This window comes from Malaya genurostris, chromosome 2, assembly GCF_030247185.1.
Source record: "Malaya genurostris strain Urasoe2022 chromosome 2, Malgen_1.1, whole genome shotgun sequence".
Classification (NCBI taxonomy): Eukaryota; Metazoa; Arthropoda; class Insecta; order Diptera; family Culicidae; genus Malaya; species Malaya genurostris.
In genome coordinates, this window is record NC_080571.1 from 51,149,882 (window position 1) to 51,164,337 (window position 14,456).

At 38.2% G+C, this 14,456-nt stretch overlaps 1 protein-coding gene across 2 annotated transcripts in view; it reads right to left on the reverse strand.

The window, feature by feature from the left end:
- The window catches only part of LOC131432469 (tyrosine-protein phosphatase non-receptor type 9), a 149,765-nt gene that overhangs the window by 13,163 nt on the left and 122,146 nt on the right, over positions 1-14,456 (reverse strand). For both annotated transcript variants that reach the window (XM_058598770.1, XM_058598769.1), the window contains exons 4-5: positions 9,715-9,923; positions 793-1,329 (exon numbers count right to left, since the gene is read on the reverse strand). In XM_058598770.1, coding sequence (XP_058454753.1) covers positions 793-1,329; positions 9,715-9,923 — 746 coding nt within the window. The remainder of the gene's footprint in view (positions 1-792; positions 1,330-9,714; positions 9,924-14,456) is intronic.

The window sequence follows — 14,456 nt, forward strand, 5'->3', positions numbered from 1 at the left end:
TCAACAAATTACTGAGGTATGAGCATTCAAAATTATGACAGAAAAATGTTACGCGATTAGTTTTGCATGTTTTAAATTGACACCCAGCCTCGGGAAGCGAAGTGTAAGGCATTTTTAATGGCAAAATCTACCAACAATTTGCTAAATACATGGGATATTTTAAAAGAACCGATAACCACGCTGATTCGGTTCTTCAATAGCTAGATGATGTATAAGATATTCAAGCGAACACGAAACGGTGTTGTGCAGACAACAGAAAATTACACCAGCACATAATGCAAAAGCGACAATCCAGCAAGTGAACGTATATACAATCCAGTCATCAGCTCACTGGACGAGCTACTTGTTTCATTCACAGTCAAACATCAACTAGGCAAAGAAATATTGTGCAGCCTATATTTATAGATTTCCCTTCATACTACGCATAACGATACGGTGTTTTTTATGCATGACGCAAAGCCTCCTATGCCGAACAAAAAGTTGACGTCATTTTGTAAAACAGGGATTGGTGGATGAAAACATAGGTCACTTCTAACCAATTTTTCAATAGTATGCTATTGAAATACTGAAACTACGTCGTCATACATGTTTAAGTTAAAAGTTTCCGAATCGATTGGTTGTTAAATTATAACAATCCATTAACAAATGACCGAGTTATAAACGTTCAAAATTATGACACAAAAAGGTTACGCGACTATTTTTGAAACTTTTAATTGACACCCGGCCCCATATAGTGAAGAGTAAGGCATTTTTAATGCCAAAAAAACACAACCAACTATTAGCAATACTTACTTAGCATGAGTGAAGGTACCGTCCGGAGCCCGTGCCTTGATTTCGGCGTACTCCCGTATCAGTCCCTGCTTGCCCCGTTCCCGCACCATTTGTACAATCTGTTCTATTGTCTTTGGATCACCTTCGGCACCGGCCAGACTGTCGTCGTCGCTGAACCCGGACGACGCACTGCTCGGTGGATTCTCGCTCCACAGTTCACTGCTGGTATTGTGATGATGGTGACTGTGATGCACATGGTGATGGTGAACTCCGCCAGCGGCCGCCGTCAGGTCGGCGATGTCCTCCACGCCGATGTGATCAACGTTGCTACTCGGTGACCGGCGATGACCGGACACGTACTCCGCCAGATCGGTCGTAGCTCCGGGTATTGTTCCGCCGGCCAGGTGCGGATCCAGGATGGCCGTGGTAACCGTCGATGTTCCACCGCTTCCCATGGTGGTGGCCTGGGCTGAACTGTTGGACTGCTGTTGCTGCGGACCGACACCGGCGATAATTTCGTCCTCACGATTTGTCATCGATTTGTAGCAATGAAGCAACCTGAAATGTGTGAGTAGCGAATCAGTATTTGCATGTTGTATGTGTTAAATCAGTGGAACTACGCACGAAATGTACATTGCGGATGGGCATGGATGGCTGGTGCCTTTTCATCGGCATCAGTAAAATTGCTAAGCCTGCTTTGATCCTTGAATGGGCACACCATACTAGATTCTACCTACGCATATTGCTACGACCCACAACAGGCGGGTTAAGCAGGGACTGTTCATGACGCAACCAAATGTGGGTGAGTAAGTAATGAAGGGAAGAAAAACTCTACCAAACGGCACATCCAAGCAATGTAATGATAGAGTGCTTCAATCAATGCCCGTTACACTAGTCATGCAATAATGCTATAAAATTGTGCCGAAGGTCACGCCGTCGGGGGCAAGCGCCGGAATAAAAGGTCAATTATAATAATGAATCCTACTCTTGACGCATGAATGCTGCTTGGCCTTGAGCTAATTATGTTCTATGTGCGCGGATGAGGAGTATCCTGATTTGCAATGATGCGTAGAACACAAAAAACTGCCATAAGCTGAAACTGGATCTTCAACTAACGGTGATAGTTCCGAACAACCTGTACATAGTTGTGTTCTACAATTCTACTCATGATGATGAACGAACGAACGAACGGACAGAGCCAATTGATGAATGATTACCTTAGACTTGGCATGCACAGCAAATGACGCAGTCCTACACCCAGAAACTGTATGATCTGTGCATCCTGACGGTTTGCGTGGGTGTGGTTAGATTCATTCATTCCACGGTAAATGTTCGTAGGTAACGACGTTAGATTTAAAGGATAACAACAATTTGAAAGAAGCAGTGCTCAAACAGGATGCCCACCCCCGGTTGAGATGTTCCCATGGATCCATCGATTGTGTTTTGCGTAGGAGGACAGGATGACGCCGACAGGTAGGTACGTGGGTGTTTTCGCCGTAGTTACAGACATATAAAGGGGAAGAAGAAAGGCAAATAGAAAGGTGTCTAGTTTGGATGATGCGGCCGATATGTGTTAGGTTTGTTTGATAGCGGTAGAAGCAGCTCGGGGTGCGAAATGTAAAAGCATGTAACACCGGAAAACGAGATTTTCAGTATTGTCATTAATTTTGTCTACAAAAATAACCAACTCAAAACATGGATTTCTTTTCAGTAATTTTAATGACTATATACAGGGTCCGGCACTCGAAGTGTAACCAATTAAAAAGGCCATAAATTCAGTTTGGAAAATTACTTTTACTTAATTCAAAGTACAAAATGTGTAAAAATAATACAAAATTCAGAATCAATTCACTTTTGCTCGATATGACCACCTTTTGCCTTGACTTGATGACTTGAGAGAGCGAAGGAGTTGCTTCGTTTGGCTGAAAGCGGTCAATTTCCGAAAACATTGTATTTTCTGACGAGAAAATTTTTCCAATTGAGCAATTCGTAAACTCTCAAAACGATAGGGTTTACTTGACCGACCGTTCATACGAGAATTTGAGTCATCGATTGGCCACCAGGAGGCAGCACCCGCAACAGATAATGGTTTGGGCCGCTGTAACCGCAGATGGGCGCTCTCCAATCGTTTTCATCGAGCCTGGCGTCAAGGTAAATGCGACATATTATCGGGAAAGTATTCTGGAGGTTGCTTCGAAGCCGTGGGCAGACAAACATTTCGGTGGCAGACCATGGACGTTTCAGCAGGACTCGGCACAGTCTCACAAAGCTCGAGTGAACCAAAAATGGCTGAAAAACAACGTTCCTAACTTCATCACGTCCACACAATGGCTCTCGAATTCACCAGATGCGAATCCAATGGATTATTCTCTTTGGGCCATTTTGGAGAGCAAAGTCCGAACTAAAAGATACACCAGTCTCGAGGCGCTGAAAAAAGTTATTGACCGCGAGTGGGCCAAAATACCTGCAAGTCACATTCGGCCAAACGAAGCAACTCCTTCGCTCTCTCAAGTCACCAAGTCAAGGCAAAAGGTGGTCATATCGAGCAAAAGTGAATTGATTCTGAATTTTGTATTATTTTTACACATTTTGTACTTTGAATTAAGTAAAAGTAATTTTCCAAACTGAATTTATGGCCTTTTTAATTGGTTACACTTCGAGTGCCGGACCCTGTAAAAACGGAATTTTATCTGCAGAACTTCACTGTAAAAATATATCACATATGGTCTTATAGTAAAACGCATTTTTTTCAACATCTCATGCACGCCCAAAATTCGTAAGATTTGTCCCTTTGCTCGACATCAGTCCAACTGTACTGAATATGGGAAAGATTTTCTGATCCTCACAATAAATCTTACTTACCAATAATTAGTTCAGTGTTCTATACGACTTTACAATGTAATGATAAAAAAAAAAACAATACTCGGGTCCAATGATCAGTAGAAGAGCTGCAAACCTTTAGTGAGCTTGTACTTGAGCGACCACCCCTGGTTGCTACTCCGTTACTGATCAGGATTAGCTGAAATTGTACAGAGAATTTCTAAGTAATCTGACTTGGGATTGGCAAATCAACCTTCAATGTACATCTTCTGGCAACTCAAGAATTCATTGATGAGTACTGGCGTTGACCAGGCTCGAACGTAGATCCAATCGAGATACTAACAATATAGTAGTTAAACCGAATGAATGAAATAATCGAATATTTCTTCGGATTTACAATTTAGGTTTCCCAGTAGTTGGCGTTACAGGAATAAGACGTCATCCACTGTCCGGAATATCTAGTAAATTCTAGATTATCAGTAAATGGAGCAAAATTCGCGTCGTTGAAGTACAACAAAAACATCCGTGGTCCCAGTTGACTTCCTTGTAAGATTCTCGATGGAGCACAATACTCAATATAAAAATTATTAAACAATTGACAATTCTGACAGCTAGAGAGCGATCACAAATAAAGCTATAGTTTGGAAGTAGCACTACCTAGCATTTGTAACATAAGTCATAACCGATAGAGGATTCGTAGTAGTAGAACGTTCTGGTACGAATCCAAGTTGATTGTATTCTCAAGCAGGCTCCAGAACGTAGGCTCTGAAAAAAAATTGAACACTGACAGGTCATGAATTGAGAAGGCTATTGGTTTTGGTTGCAGACCATGCCTCTACCTATAACACAAAGCTAGGCGCATTGGGAATCGATATAACACCATTTTATTACAACGAGAAGAAAATATCTAACTGATAATTAGATAATTTCTTCTTTTTCAAAAAAAAAAAGAATTTTAACACAAAGAGAGTTTACCATTGTTTTGGTACCGACTCAAAATTTAATTACAGACAGCGGGTGCGGGTGAATTGACCAAACGTGGTGAACATAATGGGTGAATTTTCAAGTCCTATGCCGCCGTTCATAGTATAATTGTCCCATATATAAGAAATCTCAAATAATTTGTGACAATTATGCGTAGAACGGTAGTTTAGCTTTCAATTATTTTCACAGAACCTCTCGTCAAGGAACTCTTCTCAGCTAGCAAAGCTGACAAAGAAGTGAAAGCTGACATAATTCATACAAGCACAATGAGCTAATTGATTTTCGGAAGTGTGACGGAAGCGCGTCCGTTTCATTATTATTCACGTCATTCAGTTATGTCTCTGATATTACCCACCAGCCCTTCCATAGTCGGAAATTAACGGGAAACCCGTTTTTCGTGTCGGAAAATATGATAACGAACCTTGGATGAAACGACGAATATATTTTGCTTGTGTCTCAAATAAGACAAAATGTAGGCTGAAAAGTCCCGGCCCTAACACATAGATGACGCTAGCTTTATTGCAGTTACCATTTTTTATTTAATACTAACCTTCAAAAGACAGCTGTAAAAATTCCATGATATTCTATTCATTAGTTTGTGAGTTATTGTGCTAAGAGTGATGCTACTTTTGTTATTTTCAAGGCAATGGATTAAAAAGTGTTAAGGAGACTCCGCTTCATTAAAACCAACAATAAAATGTTGGTTTACAGACTTCAAACGAGGTCGTAGAGACACCGGTGATGCAGAACGCAGTGGACGTCCAAATGAAGCGTTAACTCCAGATAACATAAAAAAACGCAAAATCATTTCCGATGATCGAAAAGTGAAGTCGCGTGAGTTAGTTAACATCGTAAAGAACGTGTTGGCTTAATATTGCATGAGCATTTGACAATGAGAAAGCTCTGTTCAAAGTGGGTATCGCGTTTGCTCACTGTTGACCAAAAACGAGAACGCGTTGATGATTCCGAGTAGTGTTTGGCCATGTTTAATCGTAACAAACCTAAATTTCGGCGTCGATATGTGACAATGGATGACACATGGATTCATCATTTTACTCCGGAATCAAAACGATCATCATCTGAATGGACTGCAACTCGTCCAAAGCGCCCGAAAGAGCAACAATCGGCTGGAAAGGTTATGGCCTCGTTATTTTGGAATGTGCGTGGTGTAATATTTATCGACTATCTTGAGAAAAGAAATTCCATTAACAGTGAATATTATATAGCGTTATTGGAGCGTTTGAAGGCTGAAATTGTGAAAAAAATTTTTTGTTTCATTGAGACAACGCACCGTGTCACAAGGCAATAAAAACAATGGTAAAACTACATGAATTGAACTTCGAATTGTTCCCACATTCACCGTATTCGCCAGATTTGACTCCCAACGACTACTGGCTGTTAACAGACCTGAAAAAATGCTCGCGGGTAAGAAATTTCGCACGAATGAAGAGGTTATCGCTGAAACTGTGGCCAATTTTGAGACAAAAGATAAATGTTTCCACAAACGTGATATTGAAATGTTAGAGCGACGCTGATGGAGATTACGTTGATGAATGAAGTTAATTTTGAACCAAAACAATCGTGTTCTCTTCGTTAGGCCCGGGACTTTTCAGCCCATGTGTTAGCTATTAATTATTATGTACGAAAATATTAACATAAACTTAGCAAATAGTTTCCAATTAGTTGCTAACTAGTTTCGATTACGGTTAAAGTTAACGGAATAAACCCTCCTAAACAAGCTTGAAAACAAATCGAAACTCAATGGGTAATTTATTTCTAATTATTTGTTTATTAGTTACGGTGAAGTTCAATTTTTGGTTCAATTCTATTTCGATTTATTCGAGTACATCGCAAAGTTCATATAAAACTAACGAAGTATCCCTCCTGAACAAGCTTGAAAACAAATCGAAACCCATTGAATAATTTGTTGTAAATTATTTGCTGAATAGAGACGGTGGTTTTGAACTTGATGCTTTTTATTTTTTGGAGCACTTCTCCTAGTTCATATGAAGTTAACGAAGTACCCCTCCTAAATAAGCTTGACAATAAACCGAAACCCAGTGGGCGATTTGTTGGTAGTTAGTTACGGTGGTTTAAGCTCGTAGCTCAATTCTTTTCTGATTTTTTTCCGGTACTTCGCTAAGTTTAATCGAAACCCAATAGATAATTTGTTGCAAATTAGTTGCTGATTAGTTACGGTGGTTTTGAAGTTTTTGCTTATTTCTTTTTTTATTTGTTAGAGCACTTCGCTAAGTTCATATAAAGTTAACGAAGTACCACTCCTTGAAAATAAACCGAAACCCAGTGGATTATTTGTTGCTCAGAAGTTACAGTGGTTTTGAATTTGTAGCTCAATTTTTTTTTAAATTTTTTCGAGTGCTTGGCTAAGTATATATGAGGTTAACGAAGCATCTCCTGTAAATAAGCTTGAGAATAAATCGAAACCCAGCAGATAATTTGTTGTAAATTACTTAGTTGCTGATTAGTTACGGTGGTTTTGAATTTGTTGCTCATTTATTTTTTGTTTGTTAGAATACTTCGCTAAGTTCATATAAAGTAAACGAGATACTACTCCTTGAAAATAAGCCGGAACCCATTGGATAATTTGTTGCTCATAAGATACAGCGGTTTTGAATTTGTAGCTCAGTTATTTTTTAAATTTTTTCGAGTACTTCTCTAAGTTTATGTGAAGTTAAGGGGTTACACCACTGTAGAATTTTCAAAAATTCGGAATTGTTTTTCATTGCGAATGGTCATGTATGATCTTAAAAATAAAATTCCAAAAGATGAAAAGCGGGAAAATTTCTAGACGTCTTAATTTCGAGTATGAGATACGATCTTACAGCACCGAAAACTTCAAACGCGTTTATCTCAGAACCACGTTTTATGAGCTGGCCGGAAACATAAGTCAAGTAAATCTTGACCAATCGATTCGAAAATTTCACAGAATATTCTCGATAGTTATCTCCACAGAGGGGTTTTTTAAATTTGTGAATATTTTTTTATGAACAATTTTGTGATGAAAAATGCGGTTTTATTTTCAAAGGGCTGCCATTTTACAGAAAATCAATTGATTAAAAAAACCCCTACGTACCTCTATGCACACTGTAATATGAAATTAGAAAATGTTTTGTTTTTTGTTCTAGATTGAAAATTGCGGGAGCTGAATTTCCGGCCGTCAAAATGCAGCACTTTCGCGGAGATGCCGCCAAGCCGCCATTTTGTTTTTCCATTTTTTAAAACTGATTATTGATTGAATCCCAAAATAATTCCCCAAAAAAGTTCTTCTCTTGTTTTCTACAGTGGTGTAACCCCTTAACGAAGCATATCTCGTCAATAAACTTCAAAACAAATCTAAACCCAGTCAATGGTTTGTTTCTAATAAGTTGCTAATTAGTTATGGTGGTTTTGCATTTGTTGTTTATTTAATTGTTCGAATATTTCGTAAAGTTCATAAAAGGTAACGAAGTACCACTTTTAAATAAGCCTTGAAACAAGTAGTTTGTTACTTATCAGTTGTTAATTAGTTACGGTGGTTTTTAATTTGTTTCTTATTTATTTTTTTATTATTTTGAGAACTTTGCTAAATTCAACTGAAGTTAAAGAGGCACCCCTGCTCAATTAGCTTGAAAACTAATCGAAACCCAGTGAATAATTTGTTGCTTATTAGTTGCTAATTAGTTACGATTTACGGCTCATTTATTCTAATTATTTGGAGTATTTCGCTAAGTTTATAGGAAGTTAACTAAGCACTCCTCCCAAATAAATTTGAAAACAATTGCAATAATTTGTTGCAAATTAAATACGATGGGTTTGAATTTTTTTTAAATTTTTTTCGAGTACTTCCCTTAGTTCATATGAACTTAACAAAGCACGCCTGACAAGTAAACTGAAAAACATTTCGAAACATCCCTTTTTTTCTCACCGTTCAACATTTTCGGAGATGACTGGACCGATTTCAACAAGCTTTGGCTCGCTTGTAAGTTACTGTTAGTTGATTGATCAAGTTCGAGAACCAAATGTCTGTTACTTCCGATTCGGGAGATATAAGCATAAGTGACGTAACCGACAAAACGTACTTTTTTCTCTTCGTGCCATTTTCTCAACAAAATTATGTTGATTTTAAAGCTACTATTGGATCATTGATCGATTTCGACGATCAAATGAAGGACACTTCCGGTTTCGGAGATATAATGGTATAAGGGACTAACCACACTTTTTTTTCTGTAGGTTCAAGCTCGTCGTCAAAAGATAAGATAACTAAGTGCTCACAAGTTCCTATCTCATGCCTTTCCGCGTATCTATGATGACATGTGGTGAATAGAATGGCGTGGACATCACCTTCGGCGATAGTAGAAGAATGGATGGGTATCCATACTTTTTGTCAATTTGTTGATTACTCCCATAAAAACTGTCTATAATATTCCTTGCAATATATATTTATTTATTATGAAAGATTTCGACATATGACAAAACAAAATACGTCTTATGAGTAAGAGTAACTGTTTGGGTAAAAATCACTTTCTATTCTTTAATTAGTGTTTTACGAAGGACTGTTTATAAAACCGAGATGGAATAAACTTATTTACAATACAGGACCATCTATAAGAAAAAATCAAAGGGATTGGCTGATTCTGAAGACTGAAGGTTTGGATACGATTGATAAGAGATATGACATGGGATACAAACTGCAATCGATAACTTGCTTGTTCGAATCCATTTGATGCGAAGAGTGCATTGAGGCGGGGCTGGTCGATGAAACGGTGAAATGAGTCATCGGAACTCAATTGAGCTAACATCTCTCTACATCCTGGACTAAAGTTATTCGCATGTATAAACAAAATACATGAAAACTTTTTTTTTCTGTAAACCACTGTCAGACAGTGAGAGTTGGGATATATTAAACACACATGCACATTTTATTCCCAAACTAACTAAAACTTATAAGGGGTGAGCTTTGTACAAAATATCCCAAGTGCTTCAACCGCTTTCGAAACCAAGTTCTAAAGTTTTCCATCTCTGGTGAAGTAAAACCCGTATTCACTCCAAAATTACATACCACAACAACACCACAATCCCCCACAAAATCCGAATCCATAAATAAAGAATAAAAATATTCAACCATTTGACACCACCTACCATGAGGAATGATCGATCTCGAACGTTCCACCTAACCGTACTGGTAGTGAGTCCCGGGGCACATGAAGGCTCAGCTGTGGTATCGAAACGGTGAACACCCGCTCCCGTAGCTTTTCTCGCACGAACAATCGAAGGATTTTGAACGGGGCCTTAAACCATAACGGGGCGGTCACGATAAGCACTTTCTTCAGTCTCGCTGGATAGCCACCCTGCAATAGGAAAGAGAGAGAGAAAAAAAACATATTTAGCGAGTAGAATATGGTGTTTCATAATACAGATTACAAAATATCATTTCCCGGTAACATAAACATTTCGAGCGAACTCGATTGCCTCTATCTAGTTGTGAATTATGCAAACGGCACTGGATCATCACCCACAATGTGCGCAATGCGTATTATTCTGGCCGTCAGTCGAAGGATACTTTTTCGTCCGAATCGCTACGTCATCAGCCCTGACGGTCGACGGACGGATGTGACGGCAATGACACAGACTGGACAACAAGTGAAATTGGTTGGTTGACAAGGTTAGGTTCACGACGTGGAAATAAAATATTGATTTTTCTTTACGAATATGTATTTTAGTTCCAACTGTAGGTCGCACATCGCAAACATCAGTTGCGTGACACGGAGTTGACACGAAGGATATTCGAAACGGGAAAGCACAATTCAGCACTATATACGTTAATTTACGAGGGAAATATTGTTATGATCATGGTTACACGATGCCAACGTGGAGTCATTGGAGAATGAATTTAGACGAAAAACAGCTTCCTTATCGTTGTCAAACATTATTCTCTTAAATTGAATATAATTTTGTACAGCATTCAAATAATTCAAAATTAGAATATATATGGTATTTTGTCTCCAAGAACTAGTACTACCTCAATTAGTGCTATAAGTGATTCCAGGTTATAATCACATTTGTCTTTGTCACTACCGAGAACAACTCGAAGTTCTTTGCTTTTCAAGAGAAGCCAATTTAGTTTCTAAGAAATCATTAATAATGCAGCACAGTCCTCTTTGTTTTCAGATCTCCAATGCCATGGAAACAAATCAAATAAAGCTCAAATCAAGTTGTTTGGTTTTCAAATTTGGAACGCTGCAATTCTAAGGCAGAAATTTGAACGACCACTAAATTTACTTCCTTCAATAAGAATATAAAAACAACGAGCAAATCAAAACCTCCATAATCAATGCAGCGTAGTTCAGTGAAACAAAGGAAGCGAAAACGAGCTAGCCAAAACGTGACGACTGCCGTTGTTGCGTTGAATAAATTATGAAAACTAAACTGTACACTAAAATGATAATCGTAGCCACTTAACGTCGGCACAACCCGAGGCAAACAAAAAAACCGGACTAATTAGTCTGACTTAAAGATGATTTTTTAATTTATAATATTATTGTAATGTGAACGCATTAACTTTTCAAAATTGAAGGTTACAAATTTGCCACTATAAGATGGAAGGCTATATAAATCTTTGAGCATTCCCTACATTCGCTCGGTGGGTACTCGAAAATTGAAAAAATATGATTTTTTTTTCAAATTGATGTTTTAAACTTTTGCCATTTACACTTTAAGCAACTACAGGTCAAGTGTCCCATTGTAATGGTCCAATATTGCTACACCTCTACACATTTCAGCTGGTATCCTACCAATGACGAGATCATTGTTGGCTCCCAACGCAGTAGTCTTATCCGTCGTCTGGACGAGAGACTTGACAAAGCCCCACAAAAGATTAATAAAAACGGAGGTCAATCACATAATCTTGGCGGTCAACACCGGGGACTGTGCCAAACCGTGAGATTAATTGTTTAGCGAAATCGACTCTCAATAGGTGCATGATTCCGCGTGCTGTGGGGCATGTGTTACCATACTGTCATAAAAATTCACCCATTACTACTTTTGTTTGTAGGAACAAGGTATATTAACGAATCAGTTAAAGGTTTCTGGTTTCAAAATACCGAAAATGAAAACAATATTTCTAAGTGTCAATTTTTATTTCACTAGTACATCAGCATTGAAAATAAAATGAATCCATAATCCAAAATAAAAATACAAACTGAATTTACGAATTTTAGAAAACTTTTAAACTTTTTAAACTTCTATGCTATCGTTTTTCGCTAATTTATTTCACACATGTTCTATACTTTTAGCTTGTAATTGAAATTTTGACAACTGAAGTTTTATCATAGTCAAATATTTTCGATAGAGTGCTGCTTTGGTCAACTGGGAGGGTTGGCCTCTGTCGGGAGCGCGTCATTTCGCAGAAAGTCGTTTAGCCGAATAGGTCATTTCGCCGAAAGGGTTATTTTGCCGAAAGGGTTTTTTGCGCCAAAAGGGTCATGTCTCCTGTATAACTGATGCGACGCAGCCACATAATCGAAGCCAAGATGGCTTGGCGGCACAAAGCTGCCGAGGCGACGCCAGCTAAGTCGGCCGCCAACCCGCCGTCGGAAGCGGCGGCCTCTTGCATACAAACCTGTTACCGCCTCGTTTGTCCAGTCTACTCAAAGCTATGTTTCTTTGCTATAGTTATGTCCGAACGAGCGGTAGCAAGGTCGGACAGGACTCGAACCTAAACGATGTGGCGTAGCCGCATTAGATATTTTCATTTTTTCTTGATAAACGGAAAATACCACATACATTTGCCTGGTAGATACACCTATGCAATTGTTTTGATGCTTAGTAGCTAATAGTCAACAAGTTTTCTTGGGAACTCCGTTCTGAGATTCATTAATCAATCTTTGTTCAAGAGTACAAGAATCAAAAATAATACCGGAATACCTTCCGGCGAAATGTCATTCGGTGAAACGGCTTTTGGCGAAATGACTTTCGGTGAAATGACTCTGATCCGGTACAAAATATATGTAGCAGCAAATCCAACGACTTTTTCTGCCACCACTGCAAATAGCCTTCCATACTAAGTTTTTTTAAACTTCGACTGCTTCTTCGCACTGTAATTTTAAGAACCCTCATTTTGCTACATTTCAGTGTAAAAGCTCAAACCTAGCAGCTGATCTAAATCTTACACGACTCACATTTCGTCACCCATTACTACACTTTTTAATAGAGCAATACCATATGACGAATAACGGATTTTATAATCTTTTGAATATGACTAAATTCACGAAAATTGTTCGAGTTTTTTTAAATGGTTTTCGATATGATTTTGTGAAAAAATGACAGATTTTTGATCGATATGGTTATAAAAAAAATTTATCTAATACTACCGTTTTCAAAATACAGAGAATTTAAATTAAAGATTACTACAAATCTCTAATTTTCGGTAGTTTTCGAATGTTTGTCATTAAATTAGAAGCATTTTTTTCTGAAAGAGTAGATCACTTTTTTTTCTTTGCTTGTAGCAATTCTATACTAACATATGAGCGGAAAAGTCCCGGGCTTAAAACATAGATGGCGCTAGTTTTACTGCAGTCACCCTTTTTTCCCGTTAATACTAAGCTTTAAAAGACTGCTGTTGAAATTCCATGATAGTCTATTTATTAGTTTGCGAGTTATTGTGCTAAGAGTGACGCTACTTTTGTTATTTTCAGAACAATAGATCAAAAACAATTTCGTGTTTTAATTTTACAATGCTTCTTGATGGGAAAAAATACCGTTTAAGCAAAGCGATGTCTTAAAAAGTGTTATGGAGCCCCCGCCCCACCAGAAACAATAATAAAACGTTGGTTTGCTGACTTCATAACATAACATAAAAAAACACAATAACATAAAAAAACACAAAATCGTTTTCGATGATCGAAAAGTGAAGTTGCGTGAGTTAGCTGACATCGTAACGATATCAAAAGAACGTGTTGGCTTAATATTGCATGAGCATTTGACAATGAGAAAGCTCTGTTCAATGTGGGTACCGCGTTTGCTCACTGTTGACCAAAAACGAGAACGCGTTGATGATTCCGAGCAGTGTTTGGCCATGCTTAATCGTAACAAATCGAAATTTCGGCCTCGATATGTGACAATGGATGAAACATGGATTCATCATTTCACTCCGGAATCAAAACGATCGTCATCTGAATGGACTGCAACTGGCGAACCTCGTCCGAAGCGCCCGAAAGAGCAACAATCGACTGGAAAAGTTATGGTCTCTGTATTTAGGGATGTGCGTGGTGTAGTTGTCGTATGTTCGAGCCCCGACCTGGAATGTAATGCCAAGGCTTTGCTTTGTGGTGTAATATTCATCGACTATCTCGAGAAAGGAAATACCATTAATAGTGAATATTATATAGCGTTATTGGAGCGTTTGAAGGCTGAAATTGCAAAAAAAAAAAACGACCGCATATGACAAATACAATTTTTTTTGTTTTATTAAGACAATGCACCGTGTTATAAGTCAATCAAAACAATGGTAAAACTACATGAATTAAACTTCGAATTGCTCCCACACACACACCGTATTCGCCAGATTTGACTCCCAGCGACTATTGAATGTTCGCAGACCTGAAAAAAATGCTCGCCGGTAAGAAATTTCGCACGAATGAAGAGGTTATCGGTGAAACTGAGGCCTATTTTGAGGCAAAAGATAAATCGTTCCACAAAAGTTGTATTGAGCCAAATAAAATTTTATATAGCATTAGATTGTGCAACATAATGAACATTGTAAGATATTTCATCAGTTTTTCAATTTTTAGAAAAAAGTCTTCTCAGATAATATTTCATCGATGCTGGAGATGATTTCAATGGGGTGTAGCGCATAACTAGTATTCGCAAAACATAAGGACAGA